Source organism: Onychomys torridus, chromosome 4, assembly GCF_903995425.1.
Source record: "Onychomys torridus chromosome 4, mOncTor1.1, whole genome shotgun sequence".
In the NCBI taxonomy this organism is placed as follows: Eukaryota; Metazoa; Chordata; class Mammalia; order Rodentia; family Cricetidae; genus Onychomys; species Onychomys torridus.
Window position 1 is genome coordinate 8901898 of NC_050446.1, and position 23443 is coordinate 8925340.

Here is a 23443-nt window from a genome sequence, read left to right on the forward strand (position 1 = left end):
CAACTTTCTTTTTTCTTTTTAATTGTGATTTTTGTTGTTTTCTTTTTGAGGCAGGGTTTCTCTGCGTAGTCCTTGCAGTTCTGGAACTAACCTGCAGCCCAGACTGGCTTCAGGGAGTCAGGATGGAGAGAGTCCCTGAACTCTCTATCTTCCTGTGCTGGATTACAGGTGTGTGCCACTCACTGGGTTTTGATGAGTTTTTTTTTGTGTGTGTGTTTTTCAAGACAGGGTTTCTCTACAGCTTTGGAGGCTGTCCTGGAACTCGCTTTGTAGCCCAGGCTGGCCTCGAACTCAGAGATCCACCTGCCTCTGCCTCCCGAGTGCTGGGATTACAGGTGTGGGCCACCACCACCCAGCTGAGCCAAAGTCTTTTTGTTTGTTTGTTTTTACAGAGTTCCTCCATGTAGCCCTTGCTGCTTACCTGCTGCTTACCTTAACTTAGTGTTACAGTTCACCAGTTAAGAGGGTGTGGTGGCACCTGCCTGTAATTCCAGCACTCAGGTGGCTCTCGAGCCTCCATCTCAATAAATAAATAAAGTAAATAAAAAATCGGGGACTACTACTGCTATTCCTTAGAAGCTAAGCAAATAATCTGATTCATAACTCTCCTTTGGAACGGTGGCTCCATGTGTAAAGGAGTTTTGCTGCCAGTAATGAAGTCCTGAACCCAGATGGTTTGGAGAACCAACTCACACCAGCATCCTTTGACCCTCATGCATGCACAAATTCTACCCCCCCCCCCCCCCCCCCAGACAGGGTTTCTCTGTGTAGCCCTGGCTGTCCTGGAACTTGCTGTTGACCAGACTGGCCTCAAACACAGCGATCCTCCTGAGTGTTGGGATTACAGGTGGGTGCACCACCACTGCCTGGCTTTTATTCGCTTTTAAAAAAATTGTAATACACGCTGGGCAGTGGTGGCACACGTCTTTAATTCCAGCACTTGGGAGGCAGAGCCAGGCGGATCTCTGTGAGTTCGAGGCCAGACTGGTCTACAGAGCGAGATCCAGGACAGGCACCAAAAACTACACAGAGAAACCCTGTCTTGGCAGATAAATCTTTTAGTTTGAGGCCAGTCTGGTCATAGTTTGACTTGGGGATGGTGGTACATGTCTGTAATATCAGCACTGGCTGATGCTAATGTGAGCCCTAGGCTAATCAGAGATGCACAGTAAAGCACCATCTCAAAAATAGCCAGGCATGGTGGCACATGCCCTTAATCCCAGCACTTGAGAGGCAGAGGCAGGTAGGTCTCTGAACTCAATGATAGCCTAGTCTACAGAGTTCCGGGGTAGCCAAGGCCACACGGAATAATCAACAGTTTGTACATGTGACTGCAGCCCCATCCCCACTCCCAGGCACTGACTGGATGACCTGAAGTAGTTTACATGTAAAAGCTCCTGTACCTGGGTGCTCTTTGCTTCCTTCTGTGGTGCTGGGAGCCAAGTGCTGGACTCTGCACCACGTCCTCTGCAAGCCAATGAAGTTAATCCCCCACCCTCTATATAATACTGCTTCAAAACCACTGGTCTACTTCCTTCCCCAGGAAGCTGAAGGAGAGGTGCCTCACACGGAGGGAAGGAGGTGTGAGGTAGCAGGATCCATTAAGGCCCAGCCGCACCTGTCTGATGGACTTTGCGCAAATTCTCAGGCAGAGACTGCATGCCCAGTTTTTCAGCATGCAACTCCACCAGCTAACTTAACCTTAGGATAAGTCAGCTTCCCCACAGGACACATCTTCCCAGCTGCGCTTCTCCTCACTAGTGCAGCTGTTAGGTTTCAGTGCAGACATCACCTGGTCAAGCTGGTAAACAGCCTGCAATTGCTAGGCTTCTCATCTAATCACAGAACTAACCACAATCCATTAGACTGATAGCAATTAAATTTGAGCTGCAGATGGTAGAACATGTCTTTAATCCCAGCACTCAGAAGACAGATCTCTGAATTCCAGGCCAGCCTGGTCTACATAGCAAATTGCAGTAACAGTCAGCCAGGGCCATAGACCTGACTTGAAAAACTAACAAACCAGGCGGTCGTGGCGCACGCCTTTAATCCCAGCACTCAGGAGGCAGAGCCAGGCGGATCTCTGTGAGTTCGAGGCCAGCCTGGTCTACAGAGTGAGATCCAGGAAAGGCCACAAAGCTACACAGAGAAACACTGTCTCAAAAACAAAAACAAGGAGTTGGAGAGATGGCTCAGTGGTTAAGAGCACCGACTGCTCTTCCAGAGGTTCTGAGTTCAGTTCCCAGCAACCACATGGTGGCTCACAACCACTTGTAATGCCCTCTTCTGGCCTGCAGGGACACATGCTGGCAGAATACTGTATCCATAATAAATAAATCATTGAAAAAAAAAAAAGGGGGGGTTGGGGATTTAGCTCAGTGGTAGAGCACTTGCCTAGCAAGCTCAAGGCTCTGGGTTCGATCCTCAGCTTGAAAAAAAAAAAAAAAATGGAGACAGCAATGTTCTAAAACAGAAAGTGGTGATGGTGCCATGGGCCTATGAGGATGCTGGACTAAAGTCTATCAAATTGTACAAACAGGAAAATTGTATACTGTGTGAATTATCTGTCAATAAAGATCTTATAAAAAACAAAGAAACAGACAAACCAGAAATCAACCACCCACCTTACCCTAACTTTTGTTTTTTGAGACAGGGTTTCTGTGTAGCTTTGCACCTGTCCTGGAACTCACTCTGTAGTCCAAGCTGGCCTCAAACTCAGAGATCCACCTGGCTTTGCCTCCCAAGTGCTGGAATCAAAGGCATGTGCCACCAACCCCACCCAGCCCTAATTTTTATTTATGTATTTGTTTTTTTTGGGACAGGGTTTCTCTGTGTAGTTTTGGTGCCTGTCCTGGATCCTGCTCTGTAGACCAGGTTGGCCTGGTACTAACAGAGATCCACCTGCCTCTGCCTCCCAAGTGCTGAGACTAAAGGCGTGTGCCACCACTGCTCAGCTCACCTTCCCCTAATTTAAATAGGGTGTTTAAGTGTGCTTTAGAGATGGCTTGGTGATGGTGATTACAAGCATTTATGTACCAGAAGTCCAGACTTTGGAGCCTACCAACCCCATATCAAATTCCAGCTCCAGAGGAGCCAGCGCCCTCTTCTGGTCTACAAGGGTGCACACACACATACAGCATACATATAGAGATACATCATACACATGAAGTAAATTAATAAACAGCACACATACACAGAATAACTTTTTAAAGTACTTTTGTTATACATGTTTTGCCTCTATGTCTGCACCATGTGCATGCAGAGGCCAGAAGGGTGACATTTGACACTTCAGCATCAGAGCCACTGATGGTTGCTCCTAGTTCTGTAGGTGCTGAGAACTAAACTAAGGCCCTCTTAACCTCTAAGCCCATCTCCAAAATTAAAACTTTCATATCCACAGGCCACGTTCTGGTGTTCCTGGAACTCTCTGTAGACCAAGCTGGCCTCAAAGATGAGCCTGCCTGACTCCTAGCATGCCCAGTCACAGGCTATGCTCTAAAGTTACTGCTGAGTAACTGTCATTTCCTTTGAATTCACCTCAGGGATGGGAAGCAGCTCACCGGCTTGACTATCTATCTGGTGGACCCAGAATGGATGCATGGGACAGAAGATACCTATTTCCAGGAAGTTCTGTGCTGGCAGTGGGTCTAACACATGATAGGCAAGCACCCTACCATTGACCTATATAGCCCCAACACCATCCCCCTTCTTTTTTTTTTTTTTTTTTTTTGGAGATAGGATCACCCTCCTGGAACTCATTTTGTGTGTCAAGCTGGCCTAGAACTCAACATGTCTAGCTCCAGAATGCTAGGATAAAAGGTGTAGGCCATCACACCCAGTTAAGTATTTTAAAACAGTAGTTAAGTAAGAAACCTTAACTGCAGGATGATCTAACAACATTCTTTAAGGTTTTCAAATTCAGTCTAGGCATCAGGAGCTAATAAGTGACTCCTTGTAAAACAGTATGGCCCACTTTGCCAGTCCTCTCCTCCTGTATCATACACCCGCTAAGGCCAGCCCTAAGCCCAGGAAGCTGTTAGGATTTTGAGGATTGGGCTGAGAAAACCTATGTTCAAAGAGTACAGTAACAATATCTAGGGTCAAATTATTACCTTCAAAGACCGCAAAACTTGATTTGATACCAGCCCCCCGAAAATCATTAAGGACCTAATTAGACATTGTAACTGATGCCTGCAGTCCCACTTGGAAAGCAGAATCACTGTGGTCAACTTCAACACACCTCCAGAAAAATGAAAAGGGCTAGAACACCAACTACCCTTCCAGGAGACCAGGATAACTCCAGGCCCAGGGAATCCCAACACCCTCTGCCGGGCTTCTAGAGAAAAGCTCCTGTTGCAGACATACATGTTAGCAAAATACTCATACACATAAATAAAATTAGTTTCATGGTCTCATGCAGCACTCCACCTTCCTGAATCCTGGAGTCACAGGAATATGCTGCCGTAACTAGCTCTCTATAGACTTCCTCCTCAAAGTCCTGTAATCTAGACACGGGTAAACTCAGACTGGAGCACATGAAAGTTTAAGGACTATCTAGGATGCAAGGGCAACTCAGTGATACCTGGCTACAAATGAAAAGGAGGCACTTAGAGGCCAGCTAATGGGGAGTAATCACAAAAACACACAGTACAGATGTAAAAATAAGATAGAGCATACTAGTTTAAAAAAAAAAAGGTAAAAAAGGGACATAAGCTCTTAGTGGTACAGTCATAATTTTAAACAGCATGCACACACACTCACTACCAACACTTTTGATTCCTGAAGTCAGGATTCAGAGAACAGGCCAGCACCCTCCTCAATCACCAAGGCTGTCCAGAGTTACACAACAAAGTGTTTATGGATCTGGTACACGCCTCATCAACCTTTGGTATACCTGTACCTGGGCCATAATTACCAAATGAATAGCCCCAGTACCCCCAGCCATTAATACACCTTCTAAATCTCTACAAAACAAGGAGAATGACCCCAGTCCAAAAAAAATCTTTATGTTCCTTTATTGGAGCAAGATTCCTGACGTATACAGTGATGTATTTACTAAACAGAGTCCTGTGCAGAAATTACACACTATCCATCTAGACAGATTTTGGTTACACTTTGCCTATTGATGGAGTAGTTCCATTTATAAAGTTTTATACATCAAAAAGCTTTGAATTTGACCAGGCTGTCCATTAATCATCTCTGAAAAAGTGGCATTTAATTTTAGCTCTATTTTACAGCATTAAAAAGCTTATGCATCAGGTAGCTTCCCAAAACATTATTCTCTGCACAATGGCGTGGAGCAGACAGAGCTCTTCATCCACCCAGATTCAGAGTCACAGCTGAGAGTTTCTGCTACATACCTGGGACAGAGCACTCCTGACCCCCCATGGACTGCATACTCTGATAGCCCACTTTCTTGGCCAGTTCATACTGCCAATGCAGACACACCAGCAGCTGTCCTTCGTACAGATGGCATTAGAGTCACAGTCTGTGACACGGTGGGAGCAGGTGCTGTCATAGTATCCAGGTTAACTAAAGGCCCACTTAAAAAAATGCCAAATTGAGATAAAAATCAAGGGTACAAGTCCATTGCAGCAAACTGTACCCACATCACTCAGTTACGGAGACATTAAGACATGATTCAAATCCCTTTAACTCAAATCTGCATAGCCCTGAGGTCATCTTGCAAAGTGCGTATCAAAAAATACGAAGTTAGGGAGACAAAGTTTGACATGATGTCATTATGCAGGTCAAACTTGGAAGGTCATGTTGAGCATCTGTTCTGACAGAAAAGCATCCGGTCCTTTGTGTACACATTGGTTTTATTGTAACAAAGCAACTTGTACACTTCAACATTTAAAATGAGCATTTTTTCCTTCCAGTGAAAACCAAAAAAATAAAAATAAAAAAAGTTAAAAATAAAGTTACAACAGAGAATGTCAACTCCAAATAAAACCCTACAGGTTCTGCTGATTCTCCCATTGAGTGGCAGGGCTCAAGTCATCGTTAGGAGAGAATTTTATTTAAAAGTGTCATCTTAAACTGCAAGGATGTCTGTTAAACATCACAATCAAACATGCCAAAGGAGAAGCCATGTTGTCACAATGCCCACTTACCCTCCCCAGACACCTCAACCCACCCTTGCTGACCTTCTATACCCCCCCTTTTTTTCTTTTTTTTTTTTCTTTTTATTAAACAAGAGAAAGTAGACAGATACATGTTGGTAAATGCTAACTGTCTGTATTCACATAGAGACACAGTGTAATCTCTGAGCCCAATATACAGAGAAAGGAAAAAAGCTAGAATTCTATGCACTACTACACAGGGGCCTAGCACCCCCCAGCCTCCAGCAGAGCCAAGGGGGCCGAAGGGTTTTTCTTTTTTCCCACAGAGCACAGTGGTGGTGTTGAATCCACAGTTTGAGACAACAAAGGATAAAAATGAATTTAGAACAGAATAGTGGAGATTCTTTTCCTGTTGTATTTTGTTCAAGGTATTTCCCCCCAAATGGGTTGAGAACCATGGTGTGGAGAAGAGACCTCAGAATCAGGGCTACTGAGCACAGGAGGGTGGGGGAGGGGGTGACTGCAACCCGCTCCCAGGGACTGGAGAAAATTACAAAAGAAAAAGAAATAAAAAAGAGGGCTGGAATCCATCAGTCTTCTGTGCTAGTCATCCTCGCCTTCATCCTCCTGAAAAAGCAAGCGACCAGTCAACCATGCGGCAATTCCCAAGACCTTTTACTAGCTGTGGGGCACACAACGGACCTCACCAAACAGAGTACTCCTTGGAGAGCACCCAGTTCTCACAGCTTAAATATGAACCTCCATTAAGCTAGCACTCAGGGGAGAATATGCTTATAGATTAAGAGCACCTCAAGACCCCAGCACCCACACAGTGGCTCACAATCACCCATAACTTCAGTACCAGGGGATCCTATGCCCTCTTCTGATCTGTACAGATAAGTCACGTGTAGTGCAGACATGTAGGCACATCACCCATTCACATAAAATATTAAAGCGAGGGGGGAAAGACCCAGATGTTAACACCTCATCTCCCCCAACCTTCCCACTATTTCAGTCAGTTACATATTCTAATTACATCATATTCTACAGTTGTGTTGTTCATTATTATATTCTATATATGATCTCCAAAGTCACTGGGGACTTGACAAGTCTCCTTACCTCTCCTTCCTCCCCTTCATCATCATCTTCATCTTCTTCACCTTCATCTTCATCCCCTTCCTCATCAATATCTTCCAAGCCTTCTTCTTCTTCATCATCATCATCATCATCTTCTGCCTCTCCTTCTTCATCATCCATATCAGGAACCTTAAAGAACCAGGCAATGTTCCTTTATGAACTCACTTTGCACAACACATTACCATCCATCCTCAAGTTAGTGACCATCAACCTACCAAATAGTACTGCAAGGGGTTTGGCCAAATATCGTCTTTGATGACCTCTCCTAACTCATCTGCACCTGCATCAGAATGGTCAGTGAACCAAGTGAAGAAGCTCTCCGGCTCTTCATGCTGCCTCTTCCTGCTGGCCTTATTCTGCGTTTGACTTGAGCGTTTTGTCAAATCCTAAAGAAAAATAGCAGTATGTTCTATATTAGCTTTCTCCAACACCCAAATGCCCCAAAAGCGCCAAAGATCACGACAGATCACATCACTAAGAACAATTATAAAATGTACACTTGCAAACTGCTTTTACAGAAGGATGTTACCTATTAACTGTGGGATTTTATAAAATCATTTCCACTGTAAACCTAGAAGCCAGACCCATGTCTCCAAAATAAAAATTGAAAAGCAAAAAATGTGTAAGTGTGGAAGAGACTGCAATATGAAAACTTTGTACAACTAGTATTGCACCTGACCTCCACACACTGGAGTGATTTTCTGCACTTTTCACCCAGCCAACTAAGGCCCTGAGCACTCAGTAGTAGACAAGGGATTGAGCTGGGCCTCCATATGAAATACCTTTCCAGATTTCCATTTGATTTCAGTGGACTTTGAAGATGGGTCGCCACTCTCATTCAGATGAAATTCTTTGGAGAGAACTTTATTTTCAAAGTAAGGATTTTCATCAAAATACTGTAAAAGATCAAAAGATTAGAAATCAATAAACAACTCTCATAACCAAAGCACACATTCACTTTTATAGTTTCAAACCGGATGTTAGGTACTTACAAAATCTATTCTGTAACCTGATTTAATGTCTTCAAATTCTGTCACTTCAACTCTGGTCAAGTAATGCAGAGCCTCTTCATCTTCCTCCCCAAGCAGTGCAGACACTGGAGAAGCATGTCAGATCAGTTCAAGTGTGAATGACCTACTTAGTGACCGTTACAGTGGTTACAAACAGTAACAACCCTGCTCTCTCTGGTAAACTCTATGTATGTCCTGCCTACAGTCCTTTGAGATCAAGTGGCCCCAGGGCCCCAGAGCTCCCCAGAACTCCCCAATCGCAGGACAAATGCTCAGTACTGCTGACCCACCACATACCTTGTGGATGGTTGACAAATGTTGTTACCCAAAAATTTGGGATTTTGGCGATCAATTCTGACCTCTTCTGAAAAAATGGTTGGCGGAGTTTGTTATATTTTTGTTCTACTTTCAAAATTTCCTCACTGGCTTGTTCATTAAGTCTGAAACAACGAAGACATGTTGACTATGATGGTTATTTGACAAATATAAACTGTTCAAGACTACAGAATACGTTTTATTTCTTACTGGCTTCAGGATTGCAAAAGGTCTATGTATAGAAGCACACTCCCTAGCTTATTCCTGAAGACCATAACAAAAAAACTAAGCTAAAACTGACACATCTTGGCAACATTGTTGCCCTTTTTAGGGACCGAGAATCTGGCATCCCTGCCCCAGGCCTCTCTGAGAACCAAAACCACAGAGCTAGCTCCAGTATTGGCAACATTTATATTTTAGCAAACTCGTTTCCAGGCTATTCTGACTGTGTTTCCCAGGAGCAGAAAGTATTAAGTGAAGGTGTTACTCAAAAACAAAAAACAAAAAAAATAAAACAACAACAACAAAAAAACCCCAAGCAACATTGTTGCCATACTACCCTATGAAAATCCAGGCAGGCACCAGGCAATTTTACAGCTTTTAAAAAGCATACTCAACTGAAGTCTGCCTGCATTGAGATGGTTGAGGTACGTTTACTTTAACCCAGGAATTATGACCAGACCAAGAAACAGGACCTGAGTGCACATTCACCAAAACCTTCCTGTGATTGACTGCTGGCCAATCAGATCCTCAAGAAAACTTCCATAAAGTGAATGAAATAAATTTACCTGTCTATTTCATTTTGTACTTCGTCAATGTGTTCGATTGCTTCTTGCTGTTCTTTTTCTGCAAAACAAAAATGGAACACGAGACTCAATACAAATCACAAGCTACACTTCCTGATACTATGATGTGAACTGTTAACAGTAAACCTACTAGAAGTGTGCTTACTACAAAGCATGCTCCCCACGTGTTCAAGCATGCAGTTGACAAATTACTTTCTCATTACTCGACCGTTCTCAAAATTAAGGTATCTGCTAGGCTATTCAGAAAAATGCTTCATTACTGCATCACTTTTTAAATAGTTTCGAAGGGTCCAATCATCGGCCTTCATTATAAAAGGTGAGGGAGAGGCTTAGCCTCATTCAGAAATTCTTCGTGTTTATTACTAATCACATTATACACTTGCAGCAGAATGGTGCCAGCTGCTAACTTAATGTGGAAACTAACCCATGACAAATTAAGATACTACCAACTGGTACAACCGCTTTTAGGAAAAATACTGCTCTCAATGTATGATGATTATCAACACACACCGACAAAGACCAGTCACCAAACTACCACAGTCGTCTCTGCAGTCTTAGAACGTGAACCTGAATCCAACCCGACCTTACTCTTCAACACAATCCTGACCAGCCTGGTCACCAAACGCGGCCGTGCAGGATTTTTGAACACACTGGGAAAATGCCGTCCCAAACCCAGGAGGCACGAGGAGGAAAGGGGGTGTGCTCCTAATTGCTGCCCTTTTGTCCGGTGCGGGCTGCGAAGGCTTTTACAAAGCCAAGTGGGCGTGAAGGGGCCCCGACCGCGCGGCCCATTTCCGGTAACTCGTCCTGGGGTCTGCAGCTGCCCTCTGCTAAAAACGACCCTCCCGGGGAGGGCTAGGCGTCCGGAGGGCCCTCGAAAGCCCCTGCGTCGCTCGGCCTCCGGGCCAGATTCCTCGCACGCCCGGCGCGCCCGAGTGTGGCTGCCCCACGTGGGGTGTGCAACCCGCGCAGCCCGGAGCATCCTCCCGCCGGCGCCGCGTCGCTACCCCGCCCCAGACCCGGGCTCCCGGTCCCGCCGCGGCGCCGGCTCCGGGCGGGAAGCAGGACGGCGGGAGAGGCCGGGCCGCAGGGCTGCGTCCGGCCGCACCATGTGGCGGCGGCGGCGGCTGATGGGAGCGAGGCATCATGGCGGAGCACAATAAAGAGAGGCTTCTCGGGAGGGAGGGAGGGGGAGGAGAGCGCGGGCGGGGGGAAGGGGGGGTCTCCGCCCGCCGCGCAGGCCGCAGCGCCCCCGCCTCGCCCGCACCGCCCGCCGCCGCGGCGCCACCCCGGCCCCCCGGCCCCGCGCCGCACACAAAAAGGGCGCCGGCCCCGCGGGCCCCGCGCGCCCCCCCGCAGCCCCGCGGCCCGGGCCGAAAGATGGCGGCGCGGCCGGGCCCCCGCCGCGCCCGGTCCTCACCTGAGGTCTCGTCGGCCCCGTCGTGGTTGGAGTTGAGCTCCTTTTTACTGGCTTTGGCCGTCGGCGCCGACATGGTGCCCTCCGCGGTCGGGGCGGGGAGCGGGGAGGGGGAGCGAAGGGACGGCCTAGGGGGCGGCCAGCGGCTTCCCCTCACGCCACACGCGCGGCGCCCGCTCGCTCCGGCCGCCTCCTCCCGGCGCTCACTTGCTCGCCCTCCCCCTGGCTGCCTGGCGCTGCCCGCGGGGCCTGACGCCGAGGCAGGCCCGGGCGCGTTGTGGCGGGCCCCCGGCCGGGGCTCTCGCTGAAGGCGGGGAGGCGGCGGCGGCGGCGGCGGCGGCTCGGCTGGACTCCTCGACTCGCGCCCCGCGCTCCGGCTCGCTTCTCGATTGCCCTGAGCCGCCTCCTCCACCTCCTCCTCCTCCTCCTCCTCCACCTCCTCCTCCTCCACCTCCTCCACTTCGCGGCGAGGGGCAGTCGGCAGAGCGCAGGCGCACCAGGCCTGCGCAAGTCCCGCCTCTGACCGGAGACGCTCGCGCCGCGCGGCTATTGGCTGGGGCCGCGAGCCAGGGGGCGGGGCCGTGGCGGGTGGTGGTGGTGGTGGTGGGGACACTGGGGCCTGGACGAGAGGCGGGAGGAAGCGGCTCCGCGACGCATGGTCCGGGGCCCGCGCGGCGCTCCCCTCCCCCGCTTTCCCCTTCTCCAGCCGACCCGGGACGTTTGCGCGCGGCGGCGGGCGCGCGGCGGCTTGAGGGGCGGGGCCTCTTCTCCCCAATACCAGCGCATCACGTGGTGGCTGAGCGGCTTCCCTCTGCGGGGCGGCCGGGGGGCGCCGGAGAGGGGGCGCACGCAGCCCCTCGGAAGAGCAGGCCTTGGGAATACACCGAGTACCCTCACCGGCCTGAGTTCTGCACCCCGGACACCCAAGGACCTTCCTCTTCCTGGGAGAAAGAGGCACCTCCACCCTTTTTTCTAGGTGGAGAAACTGCGAACCCAGCTCAAACTCTGGGTTTGTTGTGTGCAAAACTACAAACAGTTCATCTATCCAGTCTACTGACAGGGTCCTGCTGTACCCTCGGGCCAAGTCAAGCCTCCTTTCTGCACTGGGATCTGAAATTTTAAAAGCTGTCACAGGTCAAATTTAAACAGGGTCACACTCATGCTTAAGTCCGCTGAACGTAGGAAGGAAGCGGCATTCTGCCACGGGTCCTTCGGCCCAACTTAGACCCAGGTGCCCATCTCAGCGGTGAGAGAAGTTTTGGAGGCGACAAATGGAGAAATGTTTAGGCTTTTTAAACATCAAAGGCTAAAGCAGCAAAAACCAGTTTTAGATTAAAAAGCCCTTAAGCACTATATTGGGAGGAGGCTTTTCTGCTGAAACAGTTTTCCAGGACTTGAAAAGACAGCAGCTCTCCTGTCTACCTGTACCCCAACACGTGGTCCTGGAAAAACCAGAAATCTCACCTGCTATGCGTTATTTATTCACCCACCTTCTAGCATTCCTGTTTTATTATCAGTTCTTAAAGATAAAGCAGTGTGGCTTTAATAGTCAAGACATCCATGGTGGGTAATCAATAAATGTAAAATACACCATATACAGTACATCAACTCCAGGAAATTCATCTAAATCTTATGCTCAATTCAGTGAATTCTAGTCATCTATGGCAACTGGTAAACTTAAACCTGTCAACAGCCCTAAGGAGCCCACCGCTCCCAAGCACAGGGACCTCCAGCGCCTACAACTATGGACAGGTTCCTTAAAAGAGGGAAAGGTCTGACAAATAAAAAGCAGAGGAACAGAACAAAATTTGTGATCTGTAACATTTGCTAAATCTCTGGTAATACTTTCACCGAGGATAATTCAAGATAGTCTTGTGAGGTCCTGGCACAGTTGCAAAAAAAATTGCACAAACAAAACTAGGCAAGTGAGGAGACTTGGGTCTCGAGACTGAGAAAGACCTAGGGCTGAGGCCAGCCTGGGCTACAGTGTGCTACAATGTCTCAAAAAGAAAACAGCTGGCTGTCAGCTCCTGCAGGCCCATCACAGGGCTTGAGCATTCCTACGGTCCACCGCTGAGATAAGCTATATTTTCATGTAACCCTCATTCGACACAAAGTAGGTTCTATGGATAATTATGGGTGCTGGGAATTGAACCTGGGGCCTACTAGGTAAGTCCTCTATCACTCAACCATGCCCCCCAGCCCCAAACTGAACTCACATATAAGACAAAACAGTACATCAGAACTTTACAAGAGGCAGAATCAAGATAAATCAGTATTTTTCTTTGTGGGGTCCTGGAACTGGCTATGTAGACCAGGATGGCCTTCAACTTGTGTTCCTCCAATCCCAGACCCCTCAATATTTTAAATGTGGCCTAAGAAACACAGCTGACTTCAATACTTGGCACACACTTACACAAAACCAATACCACCCTACTAAGAATGATGGATCTAAGTTTCTTTCCCCTTTTTTTGGGGGGGCGGTTTCCAGACATGGTTTCTCTGTGTAGCTTTGTGACTTTCCTGGAACTCACTCTGTAGCCCAGCCTGGCCTCAAACTTACAAAGATCTGCCTGGCTCTGCCTCCTGAGTGCTGAGATTAAAGGCATGCAAACACCACCGCCCGGCCATTTCTTTCTTTTTGTATTATCATAACATTTAAAAATTATTTTTACTTTACATGTAAGAGTGTTTAGTCCGTGTGCATATAAATACAAGCATACCATATTGTTGCAGGTGCAAGGAAGGCCAAAAGAGGATGCTGGTTTCTCCTGGAGTTGGAGTTACAGGTGGTTCTGAGCCACCATGTGGGTGCTGGGAAACTAAATCCAAGTCTTCAGCAAGGCCAAAGTGCTCTTAAGCACTGAGCCACCCCTCCAATTTCTTTCCTTTTTTAGCTGTAAGCCATACCACATTACAGACTTCATGGGCCACTCCTAGGAAGAAACTTGGTCTGAAAAAGTGATGTTTTTCAACCACAAAGTCTGGCCCACAGGTTGGTACCCTTACAGCATGTATCAACGAAGTACCTGATCTACGGAAAACCCAAGGGGTCAAGGGGTCAACTTCTGATTAGGGCTGGCCTTCAAGATGAATACAAGTATACTAGGAAATGGAAAACAATGCAAGAGATAGAGTAAATATGGGAGAGGCCTGGCATGGGTGCTATCAGGAAGCCACCAGGCACTGCACACTTCTTGTTGGTGCTGTAAGGCTGTCGGGATGCGACACTGGGTACAGTGTCCACTGAGCACACTCAGGAGGACTGTGGTTTAGCTATTTCTTGTCAGCAAACTAAATAGAAGGCTATGCAGCACGTTTTGGTCTCTATACCCAGGACCTGGGCAGTCTGGATCAAAAGTTCAAGGCCACCCCCACTGACAAGTTTGGGGCCAGCTTGGGATGTATGAAGCCCTTTTCAAAACAAGGAAAAATACCAGGTGTGGTGGTGCCTTTAATCCCAGCACCTCAGACACAGAGGCAGGCTGAGCACCAGGCTAACCAGGGCTGCATATGGAGACCCTGTCTTTATCATTCTGGGACATAGGGCAGGTCTCTGCCTGCCATTTGAACGGCGAGGGACTGAGACAGAGCAAAGGGGAACAGGGCCACAGAAGTGCTGAGATGTCCATTCCACTCGGTGCCTAGCGTTCCTTCCCCGTGGTCCTAAACTTCCGCCAAACGGACACTTTCCCTCTGCTTTCCTGCCCTGTACTGGACGCAAGCTACCCGGGGAAACTCCACCACACCACGACTCGGAGCTCTGGCTAGGAAACGCAGCTCTCACGATCAACATAGGAAGGCAAAAAGTGCAGGCTCGAAAACGACCATCTGCATGGGAAATGAGGAAAGTGCTAGGGTGGGGTGACACTGGGTGCGGCCAACGGTAGCTCCTGATAGGGACTGAGGCTCAGAGGGAGAAGCTGGAGAGTGATCCCCCCAACATTACCCCTGGGGGGGGGGAGACAGGCACGGGTTTCCTGGGCAGAGGACGAGTCAGCGACCAGGGCCAGAGGTGAGAGAATGCAGCTCCAGGCGTTTAGGCGACATTATAGGTGTTAGAGGGGGTCCACCACACGGGGAACCTGGATTAGTAGGTGGGGACCAGGTGGGCAGGGTCCTCGGTACCGGAAGTCTTAGTTTGTACCTGGAGGGCCACCGAGAGGCTGCCTGACGAGTCTGGGAGCCAGTCACGTGACCAGCTTTGCTCGGGCAGGATGGGAGAAGGAAGCTGGGAGCCACACGAGGTGGCAGTAATTCAGGCCAGAGTTGCGGGCTGGCGGCTGCCGCAACAGGGAGAGCGACCCGAGAGGCCTTGGACCTCGGAGTTGGAGGGGCGCGGAAGCCTCCGAAGGGCTGCGGGTGCACGGACTGGCGCAGAGCCGCCACAGGAGAGGGTTTGGGGGCTGGGAGCGCAAGCTGGGTCCCACGTGGTGTCGCGGGCCAGAGGAAGTGCCCTCCGCACGGGTTTCCCAGTCCCGCGCTTTCTGCCGCTTCCCCGAGCGGAGAGCCTTTCGGCAGAGTTTGTGGGGGCCCGTCTCCAGGAGGATCGGGGGAGAGAAAAGCCAGTCCCGGAGTCCGTCACCAAGGAGGCGCAATGGAGGCACTTACCTCCCTTCGGCAGGCCGGGAGAGGCCGACTTGTCCTCCAGCTTCGGGCCAGGGGCCGATTTGGGTTTCTTGGACTGAGGCAGGAGCGCAGATTGCCTTTTCGGGGCCATGGCACAAGGGAAGAGGCCGGGAGCCAGAGGCCAGCGGCCCGATGCTCAGGGCAGGAAGGAACTGGCAGGAACTGCGGCGGCCTCAGGTGCGGGAGATTAAGCCGGCCTCGAAGCCGCCCTGCCCGCGGGGGATATTTACATGACAGTGGGACACACACCCCCACGCCCCTTCTCCCAGCCTCCTCGCCCTCCCTCCAATCAGCAGAAACTTCTTTGAGTTGCTCTTGGCGGGGGCTTCCCGGCGTCGGAGGAGGGGGCGGCTTCAGCCAGAGCAGCGTCCCGCTGCCTCTGAACCCCGGGTTGCATGGGAAGCCCGCGGTCGGGGGCCCTGCCCGCCCCCCGAGCCCCTCGCCACGCCGCCCGGCCCCCATCGTGGGTTCTTCCTCTTTCCCTTCACCCCCCAGTTTGGTCTCCGGCAGACTTAGCGACGTGCTGTTGCCTCGCCTCAGCCTGGAACATTCTTCGCTCTTCCCAACCCCCGCTTCCCACTCGTGCGTCTGGCTAGACTCCCTCCCAGCCTGCAGACCGCCGCTTGCAGGGACAGATGAGTGTTGGAAGAAAAGGGATTCTAAGGCGAGAATTACAAAAGTCGTCGGGGGGAGGGAAGGGAAGGCTTGGCGCATCCCTTCCGTCTACCCAAAAGGGCTTGAGTCAGAGAAGTGAAATGCGCTGGCTCAGCCTTTAGTCTTTTTGTTTTGTTTTTACTTTTCGATTTTTGGTTCTTCTCAAGACAAGGTTTTTTAGACCAGGCTGTCCTCAAACTCAAGAGACCGGCCCGCCTTTGCCTCCTTAGTGCTGGGATTAAAGACAAGCACTACCACGCCCGGCTTTTAGGCTGTAATCTTAGCACTCAGAAGTTGAGGCTGGAGAATCGCAGGTTTCAGAGCAGTGTGGACTACAGGGCAAAACCCTGCCCCAAAAACTGAAAGAAAAAAAAAGTGTGTGTGTGTGTGTGTGTGTGTGTGTGTGTGTGTGTGTGTTGCTGGGGATGGAACCAAGGCCTCCAGAGCACTACCACACTAGCACTCAGCTACACCTTGCTCCTGCAGGGGAGATTCCAGAGCATCTGGCTTGGGTGCCACATACCCAGGTAATAAATAACAAACGTGGCCTGGCAGGGATGGTGGCACCTTTAATCCCAACACTCAGGAGGCAGAGCCAGGCACATCTCTGAGTATGAGGCCAGCCTGGGCTACAGAGGGAGTTCCAGGACAGCTAGGGCTACACAGAGAAAGCTTGTCTTGAAAAAAAGAAAAAGGAAACAAACAGATGTGAAGAGTGTACTCAGCAGTAGCGTACCAAAAAAATAAGGGAAAAAAAGGAAGCTGGACAGATGAGGTGGCTTCCCAGGTAAAGCGCTTGCTGTAGAGCCCGAGGACCTGAGTTCTGTTCCCACAAGTAAGTCCCACCACACACTGTCATACACACAATTTAAAAAAAGTTTTCCAAGGCTGGCGGCGGTGCACGCGGGAGGCAGAGCTAGGCGGATCTCTGTGAGTTCGAGGCCACCCTGGGCTATAGAGCGAGATCTAAGACAGGCTCCAAAACTACACAAAGAAACACCCCCCCCCCAAGACAGTTTCATGATATAGCTTTGACTATCCTGAAGCTATGTAGACCAGGCTGGCCTTAAACTCAAGAGTACTGACATTAAAATCCTGTGCCGCCAAGCCCCAGCAAAAAAAAAAAAAAAAAAATTAATTTTTAGCGAGGCAGTGGTGGCACAGGCCTTTAATCCCAGCAGGCAGATCTCTAAGAGTTTCGAGGCCAGCCTGGTCTATAGAGTGAGTTCCAGGACACAGAGAAACTGTCTCGGAAAAAAAAAAAAAAAAGTTTTTTTTTAATTAATTAATTAAAAATAAATTTTAAAAAATTTTAATGTAGTTCAAGCCAGCCATGATGGCACAGGCTTTTTTTTTTTTTTTTTTTTTTTTTTTCTCTCGAGACAGGGTTTTTCTGTAGTTTTGGAGCCTGTCCTGGAACTCGATTTGTAGACTAGACTGGCCTCGAACTCACAGAGATCCACCTGCCTCTGCCTTCCGAGTGCTGGGATTACAGGCCTGCGCCACCACTGCCAGAGGAGGAAGAGAAGGGGCTGGAGATGGCTTGGAGATTAAAAACACTCTTTGCTCTAGCAGAAATGGCAGGCTTCATTCCCAGCACCCACATGGCTGCTCACTACTGACTTTAACTTACTTTCAGGGGATCTAACAGCCTTTTCTGACCTCCCAGGTAACAAGCACACAAGTAGTGCACAGACATTCACACACACAGAACACCCACACGTGTAAAGTAAAGGTAAATACTAAAAACAAAAACAACATAGCAATTGCTGTAGCCAAGGCCAGTAATCTCAGCACGGGGGAATGAGGCAGAAAGACCAGGGGTTCAAGGTCATCCTTGGGTTTACATAGATCACAGCTCTGAGGTCAGCAGCCTGGGCTACAGAAGGCTTTCTTTTACTTACACACACACACACACACACACACACACACACACACACACACACACGGAAAACAAAGAAAAAGAAAAACTCGTAACAATCCTGAAGGTTTTTCAACTTAGGGCAGGCAAGAAATTCTCAGCCAGTGGGAGGTTGGTTCAACCACTCGGGAAAACTGCTGGGTCCACAGAGCTGGATGAGCACAGTCCTAGCAACCAGGCCGGCTGCGTCTCTGGCAGAAGTGTCCGCACAGATGCCCTGTATACTTGAGAATGCTCGGAGCACTAGGATTCATAATTGCACACCCAACCTGTAAGGAACTGAAGCTTTTGCAAAAAGATAAGAATAAAGTTTAGAAACAACGTTGAATGAAAGACAAGTAACACAAGTAGTGAACAGTGGGATCTCATTTGCATAAATTACAGTCAGGCCTGGTTTAATGGATCACAATTGTAATCCACCAGCCCAGGAGACTGAAACAGGATGGATGCAGCCATGGAGGCTAGCCTGGCTTACAGAGTGAGACCTTGTCTCAAAAAACGTGGGTAGGGGATGGCAGGATGGCTCAGCAGATAAAAGCTGACTGCCACCAGATAGTTGCCAGGCGGTGGTGGTGACACGCCTTTAATCCCAGCACTCGGGAAGCAGAGCCAGGCGGATCTCTGTGAGTTCGAGGCCAGACTAGTCTACATAGTGAGATCCAGGACAGACACCAAAACTACACAGAGAAACCTCTCAAAAACAAAAACAAAAACAAAAAACAAAAAAGCAAAAAAAATGGTACGAAAGCTGACTGCCTGGATTTGTTCTGCAGGATCTACATCGTGGCGGAGACCACACCAAAAATGTAGCTCATGTACACATACACATGATAAATACATAAATACAAAACAAGCCATAGGAAATGTAATTTAAAACTTTCAGAACTGGAGAGATGGCACAGTGGTTAAGAGCACTGGCTGCAGCCAGGTGGTGGTGGCACACGCCTTTAATCCCAACACTCAGAGGCAGAGGCAGACAGGTCTCTGTGAGTTCAAGGCCAGCCTGGGCTACAGAGTGAGTTCCAGGACAGCCAGGACTGTTACAGGAACCCTGTCTCATAAAAACAAAATAAAAATAAATAACTGTAAAGGTAGTCTATGTTACCGGAAATGCAGGGTGGAGGTCGCCTGCCTTTGTAGGACATGTGTCACTAGAAGAAGACCTTAAGTATTCTGCTTTTGGAGCTCACTCCTAATTCTCTTTCACTTTTCCTTAATAAATCCATGTCCCCTAGCTCAAAATAATAAAGTGAAATGTAGACATTAAAGGACTCTGGCAGTGCAGTCTTTGGATTAGGGGCTTGTTTATTAATTTATCTTCTGTGTCCTGTGTCTATGTGTGCCACATGTGTGCACTACCCAAGGAGTCTAGAAGAGGGCATCAGGTTCCCCTGGAGCTGGAATTATAGGCAGTTCTAGACTGCCCCATCCAGGTGCTGCGGACTTAACTCAGGTCCTCTGGAAGAGTAACAAGTGCTTTTTTCTTTTTCTTTTTTGTTTCTTTTTTCTTTTCTTTTCTTTCTTTTTTTTTTGGTTTTGGTTTTTTAAGACAGGGTTTCTCTGTGTAGCTTTGCGCCTTTCCTGGATCTCTCTCTGTAGCCCAGGCTGGCCTCAAACTCACAAAGATCCACCTACCTCTGCCTCCCAAGTGCTGGGATTAAAGGCGTGCCCCACCACCAGCCAACGGAATTTTTTGTCGTGTCCCCTCCCCCCCCCCACACACACAGGGTTTCTCTGTGTAGCTTTGGAGCCTTTCCTGGAATTTGCTCTGTAGCTCAGGCTGGCCTTGAACTCACGGAGATCTTCCTGGCTTTGCCTCCCCAGTGCTGGGATTAAAGGCGTGCCCCACCACCGCCCACACATTAAAAAAAAAATATATTTATTTATTTATTTATTTATTTAATATGTATACAGTGAGTTTTCAGCTTGGAGGCCAGAAGAGGGCACCAGATCTCATTGTAGATGGCTATGAGCCACCACATGGTTGCTAGGAATTGAACTCAGGACCTCTGGAAGAACAGCCAGTGCTCTTAACCTCTGAGCCATCTCTCCAGCCCCTACCCCCACATTTTTAATCTTTTTTTAGAAAGTACATTTATTTAGTATGCTGCAAAGTAACAACAGAATTTAGTTGTTTTGTTGTTGAAGTTGGGTCTCATGCTATTGCCCAGGGTATCCCTAAACTCTTCTTATGTATATTTTATTTTTATTTGTTTGTTTATATGGGCACATGCATGCCATAGCAATGCACATAGAGGTAAAGAGTTGCCAGGCTTGGTGGTACCTCCCTAGGATGAATTAGGCTCCAGGTTCCATCCCCAGCACTGCCCCGGTGGGGGTGGGCTGAGGTTGAATACACAGTGGAAGAACAAAGGAGGAATAGGACAATAGGAAAACAGATCAAAAATAAATAAATAGCCTGGTGTGACAGGGCACTGCCTGAATCCCAGCACTCTGAGGCAAAGCCAGGTAGATCTCTGTGAGTTTAAAGCCATCATGGTCTACAGAGTGAGTTCTAGGACAGCCAGGGCTACACAGTGAGATCCTGTCTCAAAACATAAAAACAGCTGGGCAGTGGTGGCTCTTGCCTTTAATCCCAGCACTCACTTGGGAGGCAAAGGCAAGTGAATCTCTGTGAGTTCAAGGTCAGCCTGGTCTACAGACTGAGTTCTAGGAAAGACAAGGCTACACTGAGAAACCCTGTCTCGAAAAACAAAAAAGAAAAACAAAACAATACAAAACAAAACAAACAAAAAACACAAAAACAAAAATAAAAACAACAATCCCTCCCTCCCCCACAAAAAAATTTTAGGGGCTGGAGAGATGGCTCAGTGCTTAAGAGAACTTGTGATTTCGCACAGGATCTAGGTTCCTTTGTTCCTAGTACCCACAAAAGGGTTCACAACTGCCTGTAACTTCAGAGGATCTGATGCTGTCTACTGACCTTGACATCCTAGGACACTAGGCATGTATGTGGTATACTTAGATACTTGAAGACTAACACGCATGAAATAAAAACAAATAAATCTTTAAATATAAAAAACAACCAGGGGGGCTGTTGAGAAACCTTAGTTGGTACAAGTACTTGCCATCTGATCCTGAGCTCAATAGTGGTACAGGAGAGGACTGACTCCCCAAAAGTTGTCCTCTGATATGCACACCACGGCACATGCACACATGTGCACACACAGAGGCATGAACACAAAGTAAATAAATATTTAAAATAACCATAAACAGATACTTTATTTATGTAATACAATTATTAAAATTTAGTTAATTTTAAAATGTAATTTTAAAAAGAGGGACTGCTAGTTGGCTCTGCAGGCAAAGCTGCACAATGACCTGAATTAGGTCCCTGAAACTCGGTGAGATCTGACTCCAAATACTGTCGTCTGTCTGCCACACAGGTGCCCATGCCCCCACCCCATAATAATAATATCAACAACAACAACAACAACAAAGATAATAATAAACAAATCCGGGAACCAGAAATACATGAAGTGGGAAAAACTAAAGGCCAAAGTCATGCCCTCAGCTGTTTCCATTCCTTCCCTATCCAGCTCCCAAATCTTACCTCCCTGGATTTCCAGTGGTTGTTACTAGGCAACAGAGACAACCAGATTCCATGCCACAACAGACTGCATGAGTTGGTGGGATGCAAAGTTCATGGTCTCCCCTAACCCACCTAACAGGTGGATGGTTCTGAGAAGGCCAGATGTTCAGTGACCCCGAGCTTGCGTCTTAAATTCAGTCGCCTTACATGGTGGAAGGAGAGAACAAATTTCCATAGTTGTGCTGCACACCTGTAAACCCAGCACTCGGGAGGCAGAGGCAGGCAGATCTCTCTGAGTTCAAGATCAGCCTGGTCTATAGAGCGAGTTCCAGGACAGCCAGAGCCACACAGAGAAGCCCTGTGTGGGGCAGGGAAGGGGGAGATAAAATAGAAATGAAGCAAATAGATTACTAAAGGATTTCAGCGTGTTGTTTAGCTGTCTGCTGCCTCTTGTAGTACCTAAGTGTACCTCATGGAACCTGGCCTCATTCCCTGAAGAAAACAGTACCTCAGTTTGGTGCAATAGCTCCTGCATGGATTCTCTGCTGGGAAGGGTGAGATGGGAAGGTTCTGCAAGTTCAAGGACAGCCTAGACTGCATAGAGCTTGTCTCAAAAAACAAAAACAAACCAACAAAAACAATACTCAGTGGCTAAGAATATACACTGCTCTTCTGAGGGAGCCAAATTCAATTCCCAACGACCACGTCAGGTGGCTCACAACTAACCGCCTGTAGCCGCAGCACCAGGGCATCCAATGTTTCTGGCCTCCTTAGGCACCTGTACTCATGAGCACATATCCCTCCACAGACACAGACGCATAATTTTTTGTTTGTTTGTTTGTTTTTAGTTAAGGCAGGTTCTCAGGTGGCGCAGGTGACATAGTTCAGAAGGCTTAATTGTATCTACACAACTGTTTGGGCAACACATTTTCCTTTCTTTCTTTCTTTTTTTTTTTTTTTGGAGCTGAGGATGGAACCTGGAGCCTTGTACTTGTGTACTTGCCAGGCAAGTGCTCTACCACTGAGCTAAGTCCCCAACGCCCCCCCCCCCCCCCATTTTCAACAGACCTGCTGCTGTAGTGATAGCAGACGAAATACCAGAAAAGGATATGTTTCCAGAACGTTTGCCTGCACAAGGCATGTTCACTATCAGTCGATATGTACCAAGTGTCTGATTTGAGCCAGGCTATAGGTGTCAGGGTCAAGCTTTGAACAAAACACAGATAACAGAATCTATCTGGAATCTGGGCAGAGACCTCCAGGAAGGAGATTGAAAGTGTTGTGAGGAGACAGGGAAACAGAAATCCCTGAAGGAAGAGCACACACACGCACACACACACACACACACACACACACACACACACACACATTTATTTTAAAAGCCAGGTAATGATGGTGCTCGCCTTTAATCCCAGCACTCAGGAGGCAGAGGCAGGCAGATCTCTGTGAGTTCGAGGCCAGCCTGGTCTACAGAGTAAGTTCCAGAGAGCTAGAACTGCACAGAAAAACCCTGTCTCAAACAAAACAAAACAAAACAAAACAAAACAAAACAAAACAAGGAAAACAAGAAATTTAAATGCCAAGTTTTTTTTTTTTTTTTTTTTAAACTTTACTCACTTAGTGTATGTGAATTGGTGTTTTGTCTAATGTCTGTGTACTACATGAGTTACAGATAAAGACTGTAACTGTAAGTACGGGTGAGGGGAATCAAACCTGGGTCCTCTGTAAGAGCAGTCGGTGCTCTTAACCTCTAAGCCATTTCTCCAGCTCCTTAAAAAAATTTCAAATTGGGCTGGAGAGATGGCTCAGCAGTTAAGAGCACTGGCTGTTCTTCCAGAGGTCCTGAGTTCAATTCCCAGCAACCACATGGTGGCTCACAACCATCTGTAATGAAATCTGGTGCCCTCTTCTGGCCTGCAGGGATATGTGCAGACAG

General features: G+C 48.2%; 1 protein-coding gene across 2 annotated transcripts; it reads right to left on the reverse strand.

Moving 5' to 3' along the window:
• Nucleotides 1-5803: 5803 nt before the first annotated feature.
• On the reverse strand, nt 5804-15614 carry Set (SET nuclear proto-oncogene). 2 transcript variants are annotated; one of them, XM_036184012.1, is made up of 8 exons: nt 15362-15614; nt 9316-9373; nt 8510-8652; nt 8195-8298; nt 7985-8098; nt 7418-7588; nt 7185-7331; nt 5804-6692 (listed from the first exon to the last, which is right to left on the reverse strand). In XM_036184012.1, the coding sequence occupies exons 1-8, from the start codon at nt 15468-15470 to the stop codon at nt 6669-6671; spliced, it is 870 nt and encodes a 289-aa protein (XP_036039905.1). In that variant the 5' UTR covers nt 15471-15614; the 3' UTR covers nt 5804-6668. The 2 variants fall into 2 exon arrangements, with proteins under 2 accessions (XP_036039905.1, XP_036039907.1); XM_036184014.1 differs by lacking the exon at nt 15362-15614 and adding an exon at nt 10754-11180.
• Nucleotides 15615-23443: the final 7829 nt, after the last annotated feature.

What these genes read in the sequence shown, in the direction of transcription:
- Set (XM_036184012.1), bottom strand. Translation starts at nt 15,470, where the DNA reads ATGGCCCCGAAAAGGCAATCTGCGCTCCTGCCTCAGTCCAAGAAACCC. An exon ending in GTACAAAATGAAATAGACAG is followed by an intron (nt 8,653 to 9,315) that starts GTAAATTTATTT and finishes TCGTTGTTTCAG; the next exon opens with ACTTAATGAACAAGCCAGTG. An exon ending in ATGAAGGGGAGGAAGGAGAG is followed by an intron (nt 6,693 to 7,184) that starts GTAAGGAGACTT and finishes TTGCTTTTTCAG; the next exon opens with GAGGATGAAGGCGAGGATGA.